Consider the following 25,084-nt stretch of genomic DNA (forward strand, 5'->3'; position numbering starts at 1 on the left):
TTTCATAAGTATTCTCTACTACCACAAAAGTCAGTTGAGATTGCACATGATCTTAACTTATCTTGCAAGTTGATATAATTTTTATGTTTTATACTGAGGGTGAGCCAGGTACCTAATATACACCAATGTTTTCTAAGATTTTTTTGCAATTTAAGATAATTATCAGCACTGTCAACATGGTGATAGTGACCATGATGTTTGAGATCGTTTGCAGTTAAAACATAATCTTTTAGCTATTGGAGTCCACTTTATCTGGCAGGATGTAGGGGAGGGGGTTCCATGCTAAGCCATACCATGTTTTTCTGATACTATGGCATCATCATTGTCTTAAGTCAGTAAATAGCACATCATATTATAAAAAACTTACAATGACAGAGCAGCGATAAAATATGTTTGGATCAGTAAAAATAAGCTTGTGTTTTCTTCCATGCGGATAGTTAGATGTGGAGAAAACTCTAAGTACTAGTGTAGTTTGCTGAAGATGTTTGTACAACTGTTATCATACGAATAGTACTGGCATATATAATATCTGTAATTCTTACTGGTTTTTACTGGCTATGTAGCTAGTCAATTTCCTATGCACTTAATTGTTAAAGTCTCCAATTATAAATTTCTGCATATACGCACACCTGCTGCTGTGTCTATACCGATACATTTCGTAAAAAATGGTGGAATTACCAAAGTTAGGATCTGTCTGTCAGTTTTGGCATGTGACCTAGTCAAGATGGCAGACATCTGAACTTCAAACATACTAAATATGGTGACCACTACCTCATACATTTCACCTGCTGATAGATCTCAGTAATAAGCTAAATGTTTAACATACACTATAAAAAGTAACCATCAGGACAATCACAGGTGAGGCCAAATTAAATCCATTACCATAACAATCAAAACACCACTCCAAACAAATATTCACCCAAGAGTAAAGTACACAAAATCATCAACACCCAACCCAAAATTGGAAAAAGCATAACATTGGTACTGTACATTTTGATTGATCTATATAGTTGCAAAGAAGGCAACATACCAGGAACCCACATACAACTCGAAAACCCGATACCGTAAATTTTGCTTTACCTATGCAACTCAAACGAAGACAGCAATACCAGCATCCCAGGCACAGTTCAAAAGCCCGGTACCGCAAATTTCACTTGCCCTATATTGCTCAAATGGAACCCACAATTCTAAGATCCCCCAATTAGGAGAACTAAGTATTATCAAAATCTCCTTGCCGCAGTGGTAACACCAGTTCCTGTCAGATCACTGAAGTTAAACACTGCTGGGCTGGGCTAGCACTTGGATGGGTGACCATCTAGTCTGCCGAGTGCTTGGCAAGCGGAGTGCACTCAGCCCATGTGAGGCAAACTGAGGAGCTACTTGATTGAGCAGAAGCGGCTTCGGTTTTGTAAACTGACATAAGGCCTGGAGAGCAGTGTGCTGACCACATGCCTCTCCATATCAGAATCCAGTGACACCTGTGGGCTGAGGATGACATGGCGGCCAGTCAGTGGCCAGTACTGTTGGGGGAGGGGAGGGGGATGCACACAAAAAAAAAAAAAAAAAAAAACACACACACACACAGAGAGAGAGAGAGAGATATACACACACACCTGGTTTGAGATGCAGAGATATTCCTCGTTTCATAAATTCCACACACTGCCGACACTTCACACATTCCAGTGCATAGACACATGACTGGAGAAATTAAAAGTAGCAGCAACTAACAAAAGACTATTAAATACCATTGTAAGGTCGATACACAGTACCAAATGAAACACCAAAAAGAAAAAAAAAAAAAAAACTTTCAAACAATTAATAACATGGTGAACAAACAATTTCAAAACTGAAAATGAATCAGTAGCCAGTAACTATCAGCATTAAGATAACTCACTGACAAGCCAACAGAAACAAACTCCCAAAACACTAAGTAACACACATCACAAAGTCCAATGCCACACTAACTTCATTCACAAACAATTGAAAAACATAAACATCCCACACACTCTGCAAACACAATCCATTTCCAACACACCATGTCTCAACATCGTCACACAAAACAACACAGTTAACTGATAAGTCAAAGCCGATGGGTGTTATCCCACTTTTCAGTTGACTCTTAATTACTGTAGTATACATTAACTTTATAGTGCTGTGAATTTGAGGAGTATTTTTATTTGAAAATTTTAGAGTGAGTTTTGATTATATGACTTTCCCACGTCTATACTCACCTACCATAACCCAAAGAAGTCAGTTACTGTATTTTGAGAACTTTCCAGTTGCTCATATGCAGGCCCTAATCAGAATTTTTACATTTTATTGTTGTGCTTTGTGTTTAGGTTATTGATTCGTGATGATTTTAATTCAAGTATCTAACAGATGTTAGACTGAAATGGTCTAAAGACGTTACTGATACATAATGTAACATAAAGCTAAATAAACATATACCTAACCTGTTGTAAACAGTGTGTCTGATTTCAGAATAAAATTTTCACTCGGCAGCAGAGTGTGTGCTGATATGAAACTTCCTGGCAGGTTAAAACCGTGTGCCAGACCGAGACTCGAACTCAGGACCTTTGCCTTCCGCAGGCAAGTGCTCTACCATCTGAGAGCGTGACTCATGACCCATCCTCACAGCTTCAATTCTACCAGTACCTCATCTCCTATCTCCCAAATTTCACAGATGCTCTTCTGCGAACCTTGCAGAACTAGCACTCCTGGTAGGAAGGATATTGCGGAGACATGGCTTAGTTACAGCCTGGGGGATGTTTCCAGAATGAAATTTTCACTCTGCAGAGGAGTGTGCACTGATATGAAACTTTCTGGTAGATTAAAACTGTGTGCTGGACCGAGACTCAAACTCAGGACCTTTGCCTTTTGTGGGCAAGTGCTCTACTATCTGAGCTACCCAAGCACGACTCATGAGCCGTCCTCACAGCTTTCGGCCAGAAGGCCTTCTTCTGAAATGTACAGTATAAACACAAACATTCACGCAAATACAGCTCACACACTCATGTCCACTGTCTCTAGCTGCCAAAATGTTGGCAATTTTGAAGTTCACAGTAAGGTAATCATTGATATTAACATTCAACGTATTTATGAATAAACTTTAGATTAAAATAAAAAATTAAATACAGTACTGGGGAAAGTAAATGAAAGATTACATTGTTACTGGTATCATTGTCTCTTCAGAAAAGCATATTAATTCTGTAAAATATTCCAATTTAGTAATGACACAAAAATACTTCCATACATACTATAATACATTGTTTTTTTTTTTTTTCTTCTTCTTAAGTTGAGAAGATGTTCTCATATTCTACCTGAAACTGATAACTCTGAAAATAAATGTGAAATATTGCTATAATGAGATTTATGAAAAGTAGACATGAAGGATGAAATTATTTCTGTTAAGAGGAATGAGAAAGTTATAAGTACAGTCCATTTGTAACAAATACAAGGGTTGACTGAAAGGTAATGCCTCCACATTCGTAACTCTTCAATAGTTGGCAACGTTGGTTTGCGGCAGGTACTGGTTGTTCTGTAGCCTCTTCTCTGCAGCTCCAGTTGGTGGGAAGCCTTAGCATTGAATGGTTGTATTGTTGCAGTGTAAAGTATGGAACCATGCACAGGCGGTCGGTCAGTGCGATTTAAGTTACATGCAGTCATTGAATTATTGACGGCAGAAGGTGTCACCCCAAAGGAGATTCATCAGAGAATGAGAGCAGTTTATGGTGACTGTGTTGATGTGAGTACTGTGCATCATTGGGCGAGTAAGTTTAAAGATATTGAGGCAGGAACGTCTAACCTGTGTGACAAACAAATGATGGACGTCCTGTGACAGCCACCACCGAGTTTCACAAACAAAATGTTGACAGATTGATTCAGGACAATTGTCGTATCACTCAGAGAGAAATTGCAAGCACAATCGGCATTTCACAAGAACGTGTCATATTATTGGGACACATTATCGGAAGATCTGTGCACGGTGCGTACCCCGGATGCTGACTCCTGAAATGAAAACACACAGACTTGAAGTTTGCCAGGAACTCCTCTCGCATTATGAGAATGAAGATGATGCCTTTCTCCATTCAACTGTGACAGGAGACAAAATGAGGGTACACCATTATGACCTGGAGATGAAAAGTCAGTCTATGGATTATCAACACAAAGACTTGCCCCAGAAAAAGAAATTCAAGATGCAGCCCTCAGTTGGAAAAATTATGGCCACAATTTTCTGGGATGCAGATGGTGTTATCCAAGTTGATTTCCTTGATCGTGGAACAACAATAAATTCAGAGCATTACATCACAACGCTGTGAACTCTGAAACGATGGCTAATGAGGGTCCAAAAGGAAAAGGGAATTGTTTTCCTGCGGCACGACAACGCCAAACCACACACTTCATGTGCCACCACAGCAGAACTTCAGAGACCGACTCTCATCATCATACGGCATCCTCCACACAGTCCAGATTTAGCCCCGACTGATTTCCATCTGTTCCTGATAATGAAAGGCAATCTTTGGGGACATCATCATGCTTCTGATGAAGACGTTGAGAGAACTGTGAGACTTTGGTTGCGGAAACGGATTGTCGACTTCTTCTGTGACCGCTTCAGTAAACTTGTTCATTGTTGGCAGAAATGTATCCAATTGGCTGGTGATTATGCGGAAAAGTGAATATTGGTAATTAAAAATCACATTCGAAGGATTATTTGTGCATTTGATTTATTAAAATATTCCCATCCAAACCCATTTAACGAAAGTGAAGGCATTACTTTTCATTCAACCCTCATACGTTGATAGAAGTTGTGACTACATATACTACAAATTGCAGTCATAACAATAATTGTAACTATTACTTCATAAAACAATTACCAAGTGTTTGCAGGGAGTAAAGGTTGTGACAAAGCAGGTGGATTCCATGTAGCTGGTAATTATCCACCCCCCCCCCCCCCCCCCATTTTTTTTGCAAATATCATTGATATGATAATTTATATAGCACATGCACAATACTAAAAACTGTGAATATTAATCAGAGCTTAGCTAATGTAACTTTATTGTCCATTATATTCTTTTGATTAATTAGAACTCGTAAGTGTGATTAGTTTACCTGAAAACTGAACACTAGAAATACCAGTAATTTCAAACTTAGTTATTATTTGTTCATATGCCAACAAATGCCTGTTTGCTAACTTCCTGACAATGTAGATGAAAAAGCCATGCAAAGAATGGTAGCATTTATACATCTTTGGAAATACGTTAGCAACTTTTGCACTCATTTAATTCTGGAGTAATTAGCATTCACAGTTAAAACATTGTTATTGAAACAGAATAAGATATTTCAGAAAAATAGACAGCATAATTCTATAGTCATTATTGCTGTATCTAAAAGTTCAAATTCAGAAGAGTCTCCCTCCACTGTTCAGTTAATCAGATGCGTAAATGTTTAATTGTAATTTGTAAAAGCCAGTGAATGACAATAGATAAATGTAGCTCTAATTATTGTAATTTTTTAAAAGAGAAGCTGCTGGAAGCCATTTTAGTCAGCCTGTGGAAGATTATGAAATGTGCAAGGTCTGTCTCCACTGATAAGGGAAGTGTACCAAAGATGCTTTGGCATCAGTTATAAGTCAGGAAATGTATTTTATTTTATATAAATTCTGTATTTGAGAATTTAGTTAGTGACTGTTTTAAATGGTTAGTTGGACGTTGAATGCGTAATAGTATCACGGACTGTGCCAAACGTCAACAATGCTTCTGTGATAATAGAATCAGACTGTGAACTGTGTTACTTCCAAATTATACTTAAAGTGCACTTCATTTTCGTATTGAAATAACGGTTATACTTCAAGGACAGTGAGTTAAGAAGTTTAATCAGCAACTGTGTTAACTATCTGTTTGTCACGTGTAAACTTTTGTGTCTCTTCAATGTTAGATTACTGCTCTCATGAACAATCCCTTTATAGGACATTGACTGAGTGTAGTATGTAGCTAATCATTTATCTGTGCATAAATTATGTTAGATGAGACTTGATCTGACCATGAACAGTATTTAATTCAGCAATCAAAGAGCAAGTAAAATATTTGATTTCCAAATCCTGTGTGGACCACAATATTCGTAGTACACTGTCTCTACCACCAGTTTTCAGCCAGATTCAATGGAGGTACTGCTACTGAGGGAATTTTTTGCACTAGTAAATATGGCTGAGCTTTAAGACAACAAATCACTGTATAGCTGAGAGGGCAATAGGCACATAAACTCCCTCTGAAACAAAGAAAACTATCAGGGCTCTCAAAGGGGAACATTCTCCTGAGGTACAGCACCAAGTCATTTGAGCTTGCTTACTGCATTGTAGCCTTGTTCTCCCACTATAATTTTTAACTCCTGCATGTTCCTACACTATCAGATTAATTATCCCTTGATGGCTTAGGATATGTGCTATCAACAAATCACTTCTTGTAGCCAATTGTATGCTGAAGCTCTTTTCACGTCAATTTGATTTATTTCCTCCTCATTAGTTATCTGATTTGTGCATCTAATATAAAGTACTTTTCTGCAACCACTTGTCAAAAGCTCTCTTCTCATCTGTACTATTTATCGCCACATTTCACTTCCACATAAGGCTATGCTGCACCCATATACTTCCAGAAAAGAGTTCTCAGCACTAAAACTTAAATTAGATGTTACATATTTTGATTACTCTGAAAAGCTTTTCTTGCCATTGTCAGTGTTCATTTTGTGTTCTCTTTACTTCTGCCCTCAATTATTTTGCTACTCAAATAGCAAAACTCGTCTACTACCTTTACTTTCTCATTTATGAATCGAATTCCTTCATCACTACCTGACTTAATATGACTACACTCTATTCCCCTGTTTTGCTTTTATTGGTGTTTCTTTTGCATCTCATCTAGAGACTAACCATTCCAATCAGCTGATCTTCCAAGGCTTTTCCGGTTTCTGTATAGAATGACAGTGTCATTGGCAAATCATAGTTTTCTTTTTTTTAATGTAATTAATTTTTTTGAGGAAAATGAAAGCAGGAAAGTCTAGAAGGCAAATGCATAACTGCAGAAGTATGTTTGGCTATAGGATTTTGATTACAGAAAAATCAAAGAAAACTCTGGGAAACAAAGAAGCAACTGTATGGCATCAAGAGTGCAGATAGCAATCCAATATTAAGGAAAAATAGAAAACTGGAAGGTGAAAGTAATATGTAGAATGTTCATATACACAAAAGAAAATTTAAGACATTAGTGTGGAAAGGGAAGACACTTGGTGTAGATGACCATGTCTCAGAATTTTTAAGATATTTGGAGGAGTCAAACACACCAAAACTGATTTGTTTATTGCTTTTGCAAAATGAATCTGTAGTCTCCGTATGTATTGCAGGTTGTAAATGCATACTGCGATCATAATAATAATTGAAACAATGAGTTGATAAAACCATTTCAAAGTATTGCAAGGAGTAAATTGAGTGCTTGATACACACATAAAAAAGACTGAAAGCAGAAAGCTTTTGGTCAAAGTATACAGACTCTGCAAACCTCTGTGAAGGGCAAGGCAGTGTGTACTTACATTGTATCATATGTTAAGGTTTCTTCTTGTTCCAATGATGTATAGAGCAAGGGGAGGATAACTGCTTAAAACCCTCTTTGCCTCCTGTAATTAATGTAATCTTGTCTTTGAGGTCTCTGCAGAAATGATACACTATGTGATCAAAAATATCCAGACACCCCAAAAAACATACATTTTTCGTGTTAGGTGCATTGTGCTGTTACTTACTGCCAGGTACTCCATATCAGCAGTATCAGTAGTCATTAGATATCGTGAGAGAGCAGAATAGGGTGCTCCGCAGAACTCACAGACTTCGAATGTCGTCAGGTGATTGGGTGTAACTTGTGTCATACATCTGTATGTGAGATTTCCACACTGCTAAACATCCCTAGGTCCACTGTTTCCGATGTGCTAGTGAAATGGAAATGTGAAGGGACACATACAGCACAAAAGCATACAGGCTGACCTTGTGTGTTGCCTCACAGAGACCACCGACTGTTGAAGAGGGCCGTAATGTGCAATAGGCAGACATCTGTCCAGGCCATCACATAGGAATTCCAAACTGCATCAGCATCCACTGCAAGCACTATGACAGCTAGGCGGGAGGTGAGAAAATTTGGATTTCATGGTCAAGCGGCTACTCAGAAGCCACACATCACACCAGTAAATGCCAAACGATGCCTCACTTGGTGTAAGGAGTATGAGCACTGGATGACTGAACAGTGGAAAAACGTTGTGTGGAATGATGAATCATGGTACACAGTGTGGCAATGCGATGGCAGGGCGTGGGTATGGGGAATGCTCAGTGAACGTTATCTGCCAGCGCGTGTAGTGCCAACAGTAAAATTCGGAGGCGGTGGTGTTATGGTGTGGTCATGTTTATCATGGAGGGACCTTGCACCCATTGTTGTTTAGTGTGGCACTTTCACATCACAGGCTACACTGATGTTTTAAGCACCTTCATGCTTTCCACTGTTGAAGAGCAATTTGGGGATGGCGATTGCATCTTTCAACACAATCGAGCACCTGTTCACAATGCGTGGCCTGTGGCAGAGTAGTTACACGACAATAACATCCCTGTAATGGACTGGCTTGCACAGAGTCCTTACCTGAATCCCATAGAACACCTTTGGGATGTTTTGGAACGCCAACTTCATGCCAGGCCTCCCTGACCAACACCAGTACCTCTCCTCAGTGCAACACTCCATGAAGAATGGGCTGTCATTCCCCAAGAAACCCTCCAGCACCTGATTGAATGTATGCCTGCAAGAGTAGAAGCTGTCATCAAGGCTAAGGGTGGACCAACACCATATTGAATTCCAGCGTTACCGATGGAGAACGCTACGAACTTGTTAGTCATTTTCAGCTAGGTGTCCAGATACTTTTGATCACATAATGTATATATGGGGCTGAAGTACATTTAACGTGATATGGTTCTTGAAAATTTATAAGTAGCATTTTGTGGAACGATAGGAGTCTGTAGCAGCCAGGACCACTGCTTTTCACTGTACTGTGGTACCACGAGCGAATATTTTTATTGCGCTGTCAGATATTTTGATGCCACCTGTGAGAGGCACTGTGTTTCACAGCAATATTATGCTCACAAATACTTATTAGTTAGAGGTAGGAATAATACTACCATAAGGTGGAATTTCTCAAAGTTGTGTTCTCCATTGACAAGCTCTTCCTTCCTGAAAACTGAATAAAATTTGAAAATTTCTCATATACGCCAGACACCTTGACTATGACATGCACGGTAATTGATCAGATAGCTTAAGTTTCATGGCTTATCTGACACTGGTGACCCTGGCATGATTTGAACACACAGTAGCACTGAAAGGATAAGATTGTAACATAACATTGTCATTGACTGAACATGCACCTTCAGTCTCTTGGCTCTCTGTGCACTTACCATCCTTCTAGCCACGTAATCTGGCATTGTGGTTCGACCAAGTGGAAGCCAGTTTCCTCTACATGGGCATTACAGCAGATTTCGCCAAATTCATGATCGTGGTAAGCTGGGTGGAACATAAATATGCCGTGGAGATTGAAGATGTAATCATTGCTCTGCTTATGAAAAAATGGAGACAGAACTGTGTCTTAGGATGTCTGCATCGCGAGAGGAATTAATCAGATAAGTTTTAACACAAGAAGAAGTTGGTGGCAGGAAACTGTCACAATATTCTAGACATTTACGGAGTAAAGATGACATTAGTATCAACCCTGATAGTCTTCTGTATAAATTGCGGAGTAGTCGTCAGCCACTTCAAGTGAAGGCTATTATAGTGACACAAACCGACATGCTTAGGCACAGTGGCTGAATAGGCTCGTAAAATATTCAGCACAATCACGCACATGTCGGTAAATTCAGTCACAGTGCCATGCAAAAGCTTGTCAATGCCCCTGGTTTCACACACCATTCATGATGCAGCCAAGGTTGATTTGTTGACTAAACAGATTGGTGAACTGTTGACTAAGCAGGATCGCAGCAAGGACAGTGGACATACTACAAGAAATCTTGAAGTCACTCTACAACTGCCTCTTCAGCATCTGGTACAAGTGAAACCTCTGTCTGTTGGTACTATAAAAGATTTGGAGACTAGGTGCATAAATGTACTAGGCCTTGCATCCATCCAAAGGCCAGCAGAAATCGGACGTAGCCACATCAGCTGATTGCCAGGCTGCATTGCAGTGCCTTCTCACAAAGGACTGCAAGTCCGATTGAAAATATATAGTAGACATTGGATCAAACCTATGCATATTTCCACACATGCTGTTACGCAACAGGCAACCAGCGACCACCTTCTGCCTGACAACAGCTAATAATTCTACCAAACCAATGTATGGTACACTGCGGATCAAGGGGATCTTGGATTTTGGCGTGAACTGGCATGGGACTTGACAGTTGTAGCTGTGTTAGAACCCATTATAGGGGGAGAAGTTTTCAGCGTAGTGTCAACTGTTAGACATGGCAAACACTCAGCTAGTTGATGGCATTACCGGCTTAACAATCTCAGTTTTCATATGAAATGCAGTAGCATACTCTGGTGTCCTGTTGACTCTAATGTTTATCCGCAGACTGTCTGGCCATAGCAAAAGCTGAGTTCAACAGCATGTTTCAGGACTGTGTTATGTGCCAGTCGAGCAGCAGTCCTTGATTGTCCCCATTTTGCTTAGTGCTTAAGAAGTGTGGTGCTTGGCACTCGTGCGCAGTTATCGAACCCTCAGTACCAGAACTGTGCTGAAACGATACCCCGTACCCTTAGTATGAGATTTTAACTACATGCCAAGTGGTATGACTTTATTTGGTGTTCTAGACTGCACCAAGGTGTACACTCAGATTCTAGTTTCGGTGGCAGACATACTGAAGATGGCCATAATCACTCCGTTTGGTTTATTCGAGAGTCATTTTGTGATATTTTGCCTCCGAAACTCTGCACAAACTTGGCAAAGGTTTATAGATTCGACATGGTCTCCCCTTTTCCTTTGTGTATTTTGATGGTATCCTGTTTTTTTCCTGCCTTGCCAGAACAGCATTGGCTGCTTCTAACTGGTATTTAAATGTTTAGAACAGTACGACATAGTTTTAAACACCATTAAATGCATTTTTGGCCGGACACAGATTAACTTCCTGGGCTGTAAGATCTCATCATGATGTTCACTGCCTATATCTGAGAAAGTTGAAGCCATCTTATAAATTCCACCACCAAGAACCTTTAAAGAACTGCATATCTTCCTCAGTCTGCTTAACTTGTGCCACCGACATTTGCCACATGTGGTTGAGTTGCAAGAACCGGCAATAGCAGCACTAACTGGCCCAAAGAGCTAAGGTAACTTGCCAGTTCCCTGGATGAATAGCTTGGACCGTAGGCCTGATGCTCATGAATGGCAACATCCTGATGCAAGGATGGGCTCAGAGGTATAGAGAGTATTTTTGCATCAAAGTCTTTTTGTTAGGACAAAAATTTCCATAGGGTTTAATGCACATCTGCTATGATGTTACTCATTATCAACATTGAGTTACGCCGTTCATTGATCCCAGCAGTTTTTGTTTGATCTCCTCTTGAGGATCTGAAAATACTTGTTCCTGATTTATTTTAAATAAATAAGATTTTTGAAATCTGCTGTTGTTTTTTCCCTGCTAAAATTTCGTAGCTCTCAACAAACCTGCTAACAAGGCCATCAATTGCCACTCTTAGTGACTCTTGGTAAAAATGTCAAGTTAATTTCTTTTTTACATTTGTAGACTTTTGTGGACAGAGACAATTAAAATAAAATTCTTCTGTGTTGTAGACTAAATTATTTTATTATTGATAAATTTGTATCATCTTGTGATGCACACAAAGATGAATACTGGAAAAAATACAGTTTACAAGTGATGTCAAATAGAAAGTCGTGAGAACTGGCACTTTGTTCTGTACAGTAACTTTACACACCATATGTGGTGATCACACAAACTTGTTGCTCTGGTGTATTGAGAGTGTGGTGGAGCTGATGTTTCTTTTATGTGAGACAGTAAGCCATGTGCTGGTGTGAACCGATAGCTGTGACATCAGTATCTGAACTGGAGGAAGTGTTTTCTTTGAAGAATATGACACAATCTAAAACCGAGAAGAATTTGTGTTAACCAACTTTTGATTGAAATTAACTAAATTTTTCATTGATGCTTGGCAGAACACAATAATAATATTAAAAAGGAAAACACTTCATAATGTTCTGAAAATCATTACAGAACATTAGAAAGTGTTTTCCATTTTAATACAATTTTGGATTATTTGTTCAGGAAGAACACCTGAATAAAATTTTGCTGTGACCTATTTCACCATCAAATATCTAGTCAAAATCTTCTGTCATGAACTCAAGTGAGTTCCACCAATTCATTGATTGTTTTGCAATGATAAGATGTGACCCTATTATGTGATGTATTGACCATTACCATTTGTTCTAGAAGCTGGGCATCATAGTGCAAAGAAATATCTACCTTTGAGATGCAGTCATTTTTATATTGACAATACTCTGGAGACCAGTTATTGTTGTGGTGCAACTTAGTTGCAGTTGGACTCCCGGCCAGGATGGAGTGAGTCAAGTTTGGATAATGCATTTGTCAACAGTGCTCAGTAGCCATCTCAATGCTTTTATAGCTTGTCTGTGCCACACTTGGTCATTGCTTAAGTTTCAGTGCGGAAGCGACCGGTAGCAAATTGTGGCATGTAAACTGAAATGCTGATTGCTGATTGTTATCAAAATATTAATGTTTAGTGAGTATTTGAATATACTATAATTCATAACGCCTTAACAATCGATGTTCTCACTTGAAACAATTATCATAATATCCCTGGAGGAATTATTTCATGAGGTAAGCTGTACAGAAAGTTTGTTGGAAAAGTAAGAAGAGACTGTGACTTAATATAGTGGGCCTGGAGGAATACCAACAGGGTTATAGTGTGTCACTTAATCAGCAAACAGCCTTGCAGTGATGGTAACTCTGGTTCCTGTCAGATCACTGAAATTAAGTGGTTAGTACTGCAGTGGATGACCATCTGGATCTGCTGAGTGCTGTTGGCAAGTGGGGTGCACTCAGCCCACATGAAACCAATTGAGGAGCTACTTGACAGAGAAGTAGCAGCTCCAGTCACAAAAACTGACACCAGCTAGGAGAGTGGTGTGCTGACCACATGCCCCTCCATAGCCTCATCTATGATGCCTGTCAGCTGAGAGTGACATGGCAGTCAATCAGTAACACTGGGCCTTCCAAGATCTGTTCGGACACAGTTTACTTTAGTTTTTATGTTACTTAATAAAGTTAAATGGGTCCTACAATAAAGGCATAGGAATTCTGTCAAGACAATACTTGGAAATCTGATCTAAAACTACAAGAGGATGAAACTGCTGCACTTCTGACCACAGATAAAAAAAATCATTGCACTGGTTGGTTGCTCTATAGATAATTTTATGACTGCACTTTAACATAGTTCCTTAGAGGAGAAACGTCTCTTATTGCTTACAGAAAAAAATAACCAAATTGATCATAATCATAGGTGCAGAATGAGTGTATTTCTTTTTAATTTCAGGATGCATTGAAGAAAATGAGGACTGTTGATGACAAAATTGTGTATATGCTGAATACATCTATACCAACAGAATCATTTAAAGGGCAAGTTGATCCAACAGCGACATGCAAACAGCTTTATGAAGAGGTATGATTTATTTGTACTTTTTAGTTACTGCTGTTGCATAAAGTTCTTGCTTGTGAATAGCATGCATATTTTTCATTCCAGCTGAAATCCAGTTATGATACAAGAGAAGCAGCCATTAAAAAATGTATTACTTTAACTGCAGAGCGAGTCAAAGAGCTGAAGGTTCAAAGGGAAAGTAGAGTCGATGATATAAGCCTCCTGAAGAATCTACGCAAAGAACAAACAAAGGTAAAAAACCAAAAATTGAATGTTCATTTACTTTTTTTTTTACAGTACTGAATGATTTTGCTGTATAACTGAACAAAATAAAGACTCTCACGTGCATTCATTTATTCATTTCCTAAAGCTACCTTGTTATTCCATCCGTATTGTTCTTGCCATTTTCTTCCAAATCACATTTCTGTTTCCTCTAATTGGGTCCTTTCTTGTTTTCGATATGTCCAGCTTTCAAATCCACAGACAAGTGTACTCCGCACAAATGATTTTGTGGATTTCTGCATTGATGTGTTTTCCTAGTAAAAATGTTTTTCTTTCCCACAAATTCTTGTTTTTCTAATGATATTCTTTACTTCTGTTAAACAAGTGTTGTCTTATGTAATTATGTTGCTGAGGTAGCAGAACAACTTTACTTGATTGACTTTAGTGACATTAGTTTTCCTCACATTGTTAATCCCTTTAATATTTTTCCCCTAGTTGTCGTTACTTAAGATTTTTCCCTGTTTACCTGCTACATGTGATTCACTTCCATATCTGAATGTGAAACCAACTATGTCAACAGCAGTCTGATGCAGTGTTTCTTTTTTCAGTGGGTTTTAATGTTTTCAGATTTTGTATAGCTACTCTGTCTTACATATTAGAGTTGGCAAGAAAATAAATTTATGGCATAACATGAGTAAAAGAAGTGACCGGTTGATAGAACACATTCTGAGACATCAGGGAATCACCAATTTAGCATTGGAGGGTTGGAGGGAAGTGTGGTGTGTAAAAATTGTAGAAGGAGACCAAGAGACAAATACAGTAGTAGCATGGAAAGCTTTATCAAAGAAGTCTTCAGACTGAAAACCACAGCAACATGAAGACAAAAGACAGCATTAAGTTGCCTCTTCCTTGATTTTAGCCTTCCTTTCTGACCTCTTCATATTAATTTTTGCTTTCTTATTGTAGTACAGTTCATAAATTATTATTCTTTACTCCCAGTGCAACCCTATTATTTTCATCAGTATTGCACCATCATTGTCAGCTGCAACTTAGTTGTGAGTATGCACTGTGTTTCCAGTGGCTGAACAGACCAATCCTGGCATAAAACATGTGTCCACACAAATTGCACTGAACATTTGGAGGAGGGCAGGGTTGTAACTGACGGAGCTTTCTTGCTTGTTGCTTGGCCTCTTTGTGCCTGTGACATTCTCCTTCAATCAATTGACAGTGATGGACCTGCAGCATCCCTCCACAGTTAAGTGGTCCACAGCACAATATTCCCCTGGTTGTTTGTTTATGCCAGTCATCTTTATGATGTGTTTTAGTTAGTCCTTAAAGCTCTTGAGAGGGACTCTGTGAGGTCTACTGCCAGAGCAGAGTTCACAATAAAGGATTTGGTGGGGAAGCCTAATACCACATTGTGATGAAAATGGCCTAACCATCTCAGTTGAGTGGGGAAGCCTCGTACCACCCTTGTGATGAAAAAGATATAACCATCTCAATTTGCTAAGATGTGCTTTCTTGAGAACTGCAATGTAGGTCACATGGTCCTCTCACTTAATGTTCAAGATGTATCTAATTTTTTGTTGGTGGAAGTGCTCAAGTTTCTTGATATCGAAGCAATAGATTGTCCAGGTTTCACAGCTGTACAGGAGCATACAAACGACAACAGCTCTGTACATTGTGAGTTTGTATTGAATCATAAATTTAATGAAAGTTGTTAACATAAGATAAATATGGTTATTAAATGAGGCTATTAGAGGTGAGCAGGCAGACACACACACACACACACACATATCACAAATATTTGTACACACATTTTATCTGTATGTCTAGCAAATTTTGTCCTGCAGCTACATATGGGTTGCGAGGAAACTTGTAATTCTGCCAGTAACTGAGATGAGAAAGTCTCTTCGGATTTGCTGCCAGATCCTAAAATCAACTTGACTCAATATTTTGGTGATCCAACTGGTCACCATCTTCAGGAGAATGGTGCTTCTGCTGATGAGCCCTGCTGAGAACTGACACCAGGTTGCAAATAAACATTCTATATAGGCCACCATTCAGTACACGGCGCATGCGCTGCCCATCACGGTTGCTGCCCTCCAAGACTGGGAGGTAGCACCACCCTTAGTAGAACATTGCCTCGGCCACTGCAGGATAACATCTCTTCCTCAGAGAGAGCAGCCATTTGTTCCTTTAGGAATGATGATGAAGTAGTAGTTTTATCAGCTGACAAGGGGAATGCCGCAGTAGTAATGATGTGGGATGATTGTGTCCTAAAAATGGATTTACTACTCAATGCCTCGGCGTACAGAAGACTATGTAGTGACCCCACATAAAGGATTAAGCACAAGACACTTTCACTGTTGGAAAAGAGTTTGTTGTCCAAAGATTTACATAAGAAACTTCATCCTGGTGCTGCTGTTCCACCTAGGTTGTGTGGTTTGCCTAATTTGCGTAAGGAAGGGATCCTCTATGCCCTATTTTTAGTAATTTGGTTGCACCAACTTATAACCTGGCAAATCATCTGTTCTCAGTCCATATGTTGGCAAGTGTGAACACCATATCTCCAATTCGGTGGAATTTATTCGACGACTGAAATCTTTGAGGTGAGTCCTTCAGATCTATTAGTGAGTTTTGATGTGGTATCTTTGTTTACAGGAATCCCTAGGGAAGAGTCCCTTAGTTTGATTAGTGAAAAACTGGAGGAAGAGTTGTTGAAGGTTTGTCGTCATGTACAGACATCCATGTGTTTTTTATTTAATGGCAACATTTTTGAACAGAATGATGGAGTGGCTACGGGTAGTCCTTTATCACCCATAGTTACCAATTTATTTATGGAGGACTTTAAGGATATGGCACCAGAGGACTTCGGCTTTGCAGCCAATGTGCTTCTGGAGATATGTAAATGATACCTTTTCTGTCTGGCCATATGGACCTGATGCTCTTAATGGATTTTTGGACCACTTTAACTGTCTTCATCCCCACATTAAATTTACCATGGAGGTTGAAAGTGATGGGATGCTTCCATTTATAGAAGTTATGGTTTATAAAAAGCCAGATGTTACTTTGGGACACAGTATTCACCGAAAGCCAACTCACACAGATGGGTATCTGCATTCTAAGAGTTGTCATCCACCATACCAATGCAGTGGTGTCCTTAGGACTTTGGTACACTGAGCATATGTCATTTCCTACGCGGACAGCTTAACCCAAGAACTTGTGCATCTGATGGCTGTTTTTAAGGAAAATGGATACTCCGAGAAGCAGATTCTTCATTCTATGGAGTTTGGACAATCACTGGAGGTGCATGAAGAGGAACATAGATTGGTGGCCTTTCTTCCTTATGCTGGAGGCATATCGTTTAAGATTGGATGAATTTTAAGGAATTTTAACATTAAGAGTGTGTTCCATCCACCTTCTAAGATTAGGGCACTACTCGGCTCTTTGAAAGATGATTTGGGGCTTAGGAAACCCGGTGTATACAAAATTCTGTGTCAGTGTGGGAAGGCTTACATTGTACAGTTCATGACAGGTGTGTGGAACATTGCCGTCATACGAGGCTACAACAGCTGGAAAAGTCAGCAGTAGTAGAACACTACTTAAATGAGGCGCACGGTATGAAATTTGATGAAACTGTGGTAGTTGCCAACATTTCTGGTTTTTGTAACAGTATGTATAAAGAGGCAATTGAAATTATGTTGGTGGATAATTTAATTAACAGAGGCAGTGAGTTTCCTCTTAGCAGGATGTGGAATCCTGTACTATAATGCATCAAAATTGAATGTTCTTCAGTGCGACCCTGAGTGCGATGTATCATTGCCGCCAAAGTTCTACTAAGGGCAGTGCCACCTCTCAGTCTTGGAGGGCAGCAACCGTGATGGGCAGCGCATGTGCCATGTACTGAATGGTGGCCTATATAGGATGTTGATTTGCAGCCTGGTGTCAATTCTCAGTGGGATTCATCAGCAGAAACAGCATTCTCCTGAAAATGGCAACCAGTTGGATAGCTGAAATATCGAGTCAAGTTGATTTTAGGATCCAGCAGCAAACCCGAATAAAACATAAATAAATAAATAAAAATTTAAAAAAATGTGATTGCATGTCTAGAATTTGTTCCACATCATATCGATAAAATAATTGTGAAAATGATCTATGGAACATGACATAACTAAACCAAACTTTCAACACTTATTACATTGGGAAAGCCTACGAAATCACAACTGTTTAAAGAGGAAGGACTGTTACTGGGAACTGTCTGACTCTCCACTATATTATATCATGTGACTCTAGAGAGGGCATTAAGTGTATCTGTGGTTTTGGGACATGTGACATGATCTTTCACCCCAACGTGCCGTGTAGTAATAGTGGGGGTACCTTACTCCATAGCATTTTTTTATACAAGTCGACCATAGAGGCGGTAGGGATGTCTTACAGTCACAGTAAATATTTTTAGACAGCATATGACACATGTGCTGATTTTGGTAGAAATTCCTTCAGGCACTGCAGAGATTTGGTGACTTGTCACTGTCTTTGCACCCTGGCCCTACCCCAAATTGTAGGTGTGAAACACGATCAGACTGTCACCAATATGCCTAGCAACTCCAAAAACTATGGATTTGATAATAACATCAGTTGTTGTTGAATGTTTTTACATGTCACATCTTCTCACCCCCACCCACATCTGCAGAAGTGGTTGGGGCACAGTACCCTTACAGTATTTTTATATCAGTAATAAGTCACATATACACAAAATTTGATGGAAATTGCTCCAGATGTTTCTGAGTGAAATTCCTACCAACACCAGCTTTTCTGAATGGTGCAGGTGGGAACTCTCGCTGTGATATATCCTACATTCCCGTAACCCCCTGGCTTCAATCTCTATTAGTCACTGTCCTTCATTCACCTATCCCCTCCAGCACTTCACGGTCTTCTGTTCCATCAATGCACCCACAGTCTCTTTACTTCTCTCCTTTCCTGCTCCCTTCCGCCCCCGTCTAACCTCCTGACAGCACCTATATGCCCTACACTATCCTCACCATGTCCCTGTATGCTCCCACAAACAGCACTTTATTGTCTCCTCACACCTATGCTGCTATCCCTCCCCCTCCCTGCTGCAGCCTCCTCCTTTCCCCCATCAGCCAGATTGCTTCTCCCATTATGCACTGTTGCTCGCAATCCGGCATTGGTGGCCAGAGATAGTGGTCATGTGTGTGTGAATTGTGCTTGGGTGAATGTGCATGTTTTATCTCCTACAGAAGAAGGCTTTTTGGCCAAAGTCTCACTTGTTTAGCGGTCTTCTTTCTGTGCCTGTCTGTGACTCAACATATTCACTATATGGAGAGTAGCAATCTATTCTCTTCATAATATTTCATTATTCCATCTCGGATTTTCCATTGTTTGATTGAGGTTTCTATGTCACCACCTTTTTCACCTCCACCCCTTTGGATGGTAGGTGGAAAACTTCACAGGCAAACACACTACATACAACTCACCAAAGTTTCGTCATAACTGGGTTACTTATACAGGAAGCACATACGGTAAACAAACAAAGAAATATTCATTGTTATATATTAGATATAAAAAAAACCATGTTGTGACAGAAGGTGTATTATATAGAGTACTAATTGCTACAATTTATTTTCGACACCATTTTCTGTAGTTGTCTCCACTTGCCTTTCTCATTTACAGCACTATATTATAACAAATGACAAATTTTACAACAATGGTGGTGTCAGATCTCATGCCAAGAGCGCAATGCAGTGGCCATTTCTAAAAACTTAAATGTTGGCCCTCATTTTCATGTTCTGTTGTAGTCTTCCTCTCTTTTCTTCCACTTATAGTCTGTTTTTCACTCCATTATGACAGCAGGAATTTAGTATTAATAACATATATTCCTTACACCATAGGTTTTGTTCTGTTATCAGGGCATTTTGTTGTTTTGTAGCTTTACACTCATAAATACTTAGGATAATGCACAACATATGAAAACAAAATTCTGTATTTTGAATTTGAATTAATAGGGGAGTGGCACTGGATTTCTGTTGTTAGCTTCTAAGTAATGATGGTACAACTGCATTTCCTTTTGAGTCAACATTGAAAACCTGTTGTTTTTAAACTTTTAAACATGTTCTTTACTTTTTTAAATTGAATTTATTGGCATTTAGCTTATAACATACAGCCAGCTCATACTTACATATAATATGCAGATAGTGTTGAAAAAATTATAAAATCAAATGTTTTATAATGTTAAAACATTTAATATAATGTTATGTAAATGTAATGTAAACAAATAATATAATGTTATAAAACTTTATATATGTTTGACATTACATCATTCATTGGAGGTGATCTGAAGGTTATATTAGTCTTGAAGAATCAAGTTTGCCAAGATTGCTAATAACTCTTTATTACTATTACTGGTTTCAACAGATCTACACTATCATTATTGGATCTTCTAATGTTACTAGCTGTATGTGCTTTTTATAGCTCTGAAAGTCACATAGTGATGATGCATCAAATTGTAATAAAAAGTGGCATTTCACAAACAAAATACAACACAATTAAAACATACAACGTGTTATGCTTATGTCCCAGTATACACCACCTATATTGTGTACAGTTTGACGCAACATCACTATATGTGGTCACCTTTGGCAACAGTGAATCTGTACATCACATTGAAAAGTTTGTGATCCTGTGGTACTAACAAAGTAATCATGCAGGCTGACAACAGACAACCCCAAGCTTCATAAGTCCTTCTAAAAAGATTGGAGTATTTCCATGTAGCCTGGGGTGCCCTAAGGAAAGGTGATTTGCATCTTCTTCTTCTCCACAATGGCAGAAAGGTGTCTCTACAGTGGGTATGAAGATGTTTAGGAAAATCTGTGATTAAATTTGAGTGGGCTATGAGAGAGGTGAGGTGCCTAGGCATTCAGTTCGTATGAGGTTTCATGGAATAGGGGACTGACAGGTGAATTGTTTTGTACTTCTTGCATTTGTGCCATGTTATATGTGTATAGGACTTACTGGTAATCCATACTTCGTATAGCAGTCTAGATGGTATGCCTTGACACAGCATAAGTGGTCCCCAGCTTCATTGCCAGTGATCCCACTGTTAGTAAATTGAATAGCTCAGGCTTCTGCAAATGTGGTATGCAATGTGCACCTCTGACAGATTCAATGGTTTTGGAACTGCCAGTGTATGTGCATACTGTCTCATGCACAAAGGGGCAGTAAGAGTTCTAGTGATCCAGAAGTGTCCAGTTAAGCACTCTATGGTAAGGTCCGAGGCAATCAATTTCATATTCGTATTGATACCTTTTAAGAAGAACTTTGGTGCAAAGATACTGCCAGCATAAGTAGATTGGAGGTACATGTCTAGAGGTGGACTGCATTGCTTCCAAACATTCTCTCGGCACTTTGTATTGGCATTTATTAAATCTATTGTGGTAACTGTCAGGTGCAGATCCATAACATCCACTTGCACAATCAATGATTCGACATATCATTGTACAGTAAAGTGTTAGTGCTGTACTGACATCCTAGCCCCACCCAAATCCTGTCATTGCTCTGATTATGTTGACAGATATCTCACATTTCTTAGCCACATATTTTCAGTGCACATTCCAGGTTGGCTTATGGTCAATGAAGAATCCCAGATATTTGACTACCATCTTTGAAGGGAAGTGGTGTGGGCCTAGGGCTTTTACCTGAGGCAGGTTCACTCTGTGCCCCGAAAACAATAGTACATTTTATTTATCCAGTCCATTTCTTATGAACCACTGCCAAAGCTTGAACTTAGCAGTTGTCAGTTGTATCTTGCTGTTTTCTGGGGATGTACTTTCCATGTAAATACATATATCATCTGTGTATTGCAAAACTGTCACTTTCTCCAGAAATGTCCTTTGTAGATAAATGTTGGCGGACACATTAAAGTTGCAGAAATTGAAAACAATATGGGCCACACAAAAAAGTTGAATTTGGATGAAGAGGATAACATCTGACCTTTATATACAAATATATAAGTTTATTAACACCATGCACAAACAACACTTGAAATTTTATGGACATACTAGTAGAATGGACTACTGTTGTTGTTGTTTTTGTTGTTGTTGTTGTTGTCTTCAGTCCTGAGACTGGTTTGATGCAGCTCTCCATGCTACTCTATCCTGTGCAAGCTTCTTCATCTCCCAGTACCTACTGCAGCTTACATCCTTCTGAATCTGCTTAGTGTACTCATCTCTTGGTCTCCCTATACGATTTTTACCCTCCACGCTGCTCTCCAGTACTAAATTGGTGATCCCTTGATGCTTCAGAACATGTCCTACCAACCGATCCCTTCTTCTAGTCAAGTTGTGCCACAAACTCCTCTTCTCCCCAATTCTATTCAGTACCTCCTCATTAGTTATGTGATCTACCCATCTAATCTTCAGCATTCTTCTGTAGCACCACATTTTGAAAGCTTCTATTCTCTTCTTGTCCAAACTATTTGTCGTCCAACTATAGACTCACTAAAAGGTTACTGAAAATTATTAATTCAAAGGAGGTGAAAAATTGGTTGGTTTGGAAACACTAGAGAAGATTTACAAGACATGAGCATCACAGATGCAAACACAATAAATTCTCTAGCCTTTGGAACATAATAAGCAAAGATTCATGGAGACGTATAAATAGTAGTCTAGCTAGAAATAGTCAGAAGAACTGAAGTAAAAAGCAGTGAGTTTATGAAGAGATTTTGACAATATAAGAAGATGGAAAACATCAAGCCAACTACCAAGTTTAAACACATTCCTTAAATGGCCAAAACAAATAAAGTAGAATAAGATTAGATAATTATATTTTAGTAACCTGTCTTCAATATGACACTCAGAACACTATTGTATGAGGCATAGCATTTTATTGCAGATTATGTGAATCAGGATAAGGAAGTCTTTCACCCATTAAATACTTTGTGATTACATTGATTCAGATTGGTAAATCTTTATTGGCACACACTCTGTATTTGTCATGCTCTGCTAGCTCTCATGATCCATTGTACTTCTCCCAATTAATGTTCTCTAGTCTCTGATAGCATTTGCTCTGATACTTTACATACCTACTCCTGAACATGAATCAGTGAAAATATATGACATCTACAGATTCCTCTCGAAATAAGAGTTATTGACAAACTTTAGGCAGTTTGTACAATGACTTTACAGTAAGCATAAACATAAAAAATCACCCACATTTTAATGACAGTATAGAGCATGTTATACACAAAATCAAAAAAAGATTATGTTTCATCTGAATGTGATACTTTGTTTTTATGTTAGAATGTGTAATTTTTCTTTTACAGCTGAGATTGCTTCAGTCAGAACTGAATGTGGAAGAAGTGGTGAAAGAGAGAAGCACAAAAGTGTACTATGAACGATGTCGACCGTTTTTCAAACCAGCAGACATTGAATTATGATGAACAGGCATTACTGTCTTCTAGTCATGTGCCTGGTAGTAGAGTATGAATTCTGTGAGAAGGAAAAGGGCACTTGTGGATTGATATTCAGTTTGTATCAAGAGTGTGAAGTGGACTGCTTAGAACAGGGTGATTACATGCACTTTTTTAAAGGAAATTTTTGAGGAAGAAGAAGAGTGTCTTTCATTACATAGAAGAGTGAATCGTCTGTTTATTTACCTGCAATATTTTGATAAACAGTTGTATTACAACATGGTCACTAATGTTCATTTGCTGTTATTCAACATTTTGATAAAAGATTATATTACAAGGTTGTTGCTAGTGTTCATTTGATTTAATTATGCAGACTTGCCCAGGTAGCAGTGAATGGAATTATATTTTCCTTAAAATAAAATGAGTCTTTGATACCAACAGGTACATTTATAATGAATCACTTTTCGTGTGGTAAACATTTTTCTGCTTGAATTAAAAGCAGAATTTGACTTACGTGTAAAAAAAAAAATTGCAGAAATACTGTTAACCAAATTTTCATTGGAAAAAAATTTGCCAAATATAATTTTTTTTAAAGTGTGAAGACTGATAAAATGTGCTCAGAGCAATTGTATGATTGCTAGCCATGTATATTATTTATATATGTTAGTCATATGTAGAATCACAATTTTGCCTCTTTTGTCAGCAGTCAGTTTTGAAGTCCATGAAATTAAACAAAACTGTACTTGCATTTGTGGTCACTTTAATGTTCAAGTATGTAGTTAACATTAGACCTTGCTGATTTCCACAAAGCCCTTGACAGAAGCTGAATAATGTTTTTATGTTATATACTTTATACTTTATTTGTACAAATGTTGCTTTTGTATAACACCATTTTCCATCCACAAAGAAAATAAATTTCATGATATTCATCAAGAAATTCATCCATCTGGAACTTGTTGATAATAATGTCTTTTTTGCTTTGGGGCAGTTTTAGCAGTTATTTGCAAGAGTTAATTGCTGTTTGTTGCTGGTCGTAATATATAGCTACAACAATGTGTATCTAAAAATGTAAATGTAACGTACATATCTGAGACACTTATACATGGTTACATTTATGTTACACAAATAATAGTGAGTATAAAAACATTGCACACATTTATAAATGTATTTACATGGATATTCTGCAAACTGTTGAAAAGTGCATAGCAGGGGGGTTTTCCCAATGCACCACATATTAGTGTGTCTTCTCATTGCATTCACATATGGAGTACAGAAAGAATGAGTTTAAATTCTTCTGTATGCAGTGTAATTAGTCTAATTCTGACTTCACAGTCCCTAAGGGAATGTTACATAGCAGGCTCTATCTGTAATAGATTCCTCACTTAATACTAAAGCCTTTGCATAATAGTTGGCACCCATCATCGAACATCTGCCAGTACAGGCTTTTCCATAACATTCTACATCTGTACTCTGCAAACCAATATGAAGTGCATGGCAGAGGGTATGTCCCATTGTACCAGTTGTTAGGGTTTGTTACTGTTCCCTTCACTTATGGAGTGCAGAACGAGTGATTGTTTGAATATCTCTATGTGTGCTGTAATTATTCTAATCTTATTCTCACAATCCTTGTGTGAGCAATACGTAGGGGCTTGTTAGTATATTCCTAAAATCATCATTTAAATCTGGTTCTTGAAACTTTGCTAGCAGA

The 25,084-nt window shown here is 38.5% G+C and overlaps 1 protein-coding gene across 5 annotated transcripts in view; it reads left to right on the plus strand.

Annotated features, from left to right (window-relative positions):
• LOC126416796 (protein MIX23) overlaps positions 1-24,313 on the plus strand; it is a 35,346-nt gene extending 11,033 nt beyond the window's left edge. For 2 of the 5 annotated variants that reach the window (XM_050084695.1, XM_050084686.1), the window contains exons 2-5: positions 12,503-12,631; positions 13,626-13,751; positions 13,833-13,979; positions 23,290-24,313. In XM_050084695.1, the coding sequence (XP_049940652.1) occupies positions 13,641-13,751; positions 13,833-13,979; positions 23,290-23,403 (372 nt within the window). In that variant the 5' untranslated portion in view covers positions 12,503-12,631; positions 13,626-13,640 and the 3' untranslated portion in view covers positions 23,404-24,313. The remainder of the gene's footprint in view (positions 1-12,502; positions 12,632-13,625; positions 13,752-13,832; positions 13,980-23,289) is intronic. The other 3 variants (XM_050084669.1, XM_050084677.1, XM_050084702.1) reach the window with 2 other exon arrangements.
• The last annotated feature ends 771 nt before the right edge of the window (positions 24,314-25,084 follow it).

Source organism: Schistocerca serialis, chromosome 1 (assembly GCF_023864345.2).
Source record: "Schistocerca serialis cubense isolate TAMUIC-IGC-003099 chromosome 1, iqSchSeri2.2, whole genome shotgun sequence".
Taxonomy (NCBI): Eukaryota; Metazoa; Arthropoda; class Insecta; order Orthoptera; family Acrididae; genus Schistocerca; species Schistocerca serialis.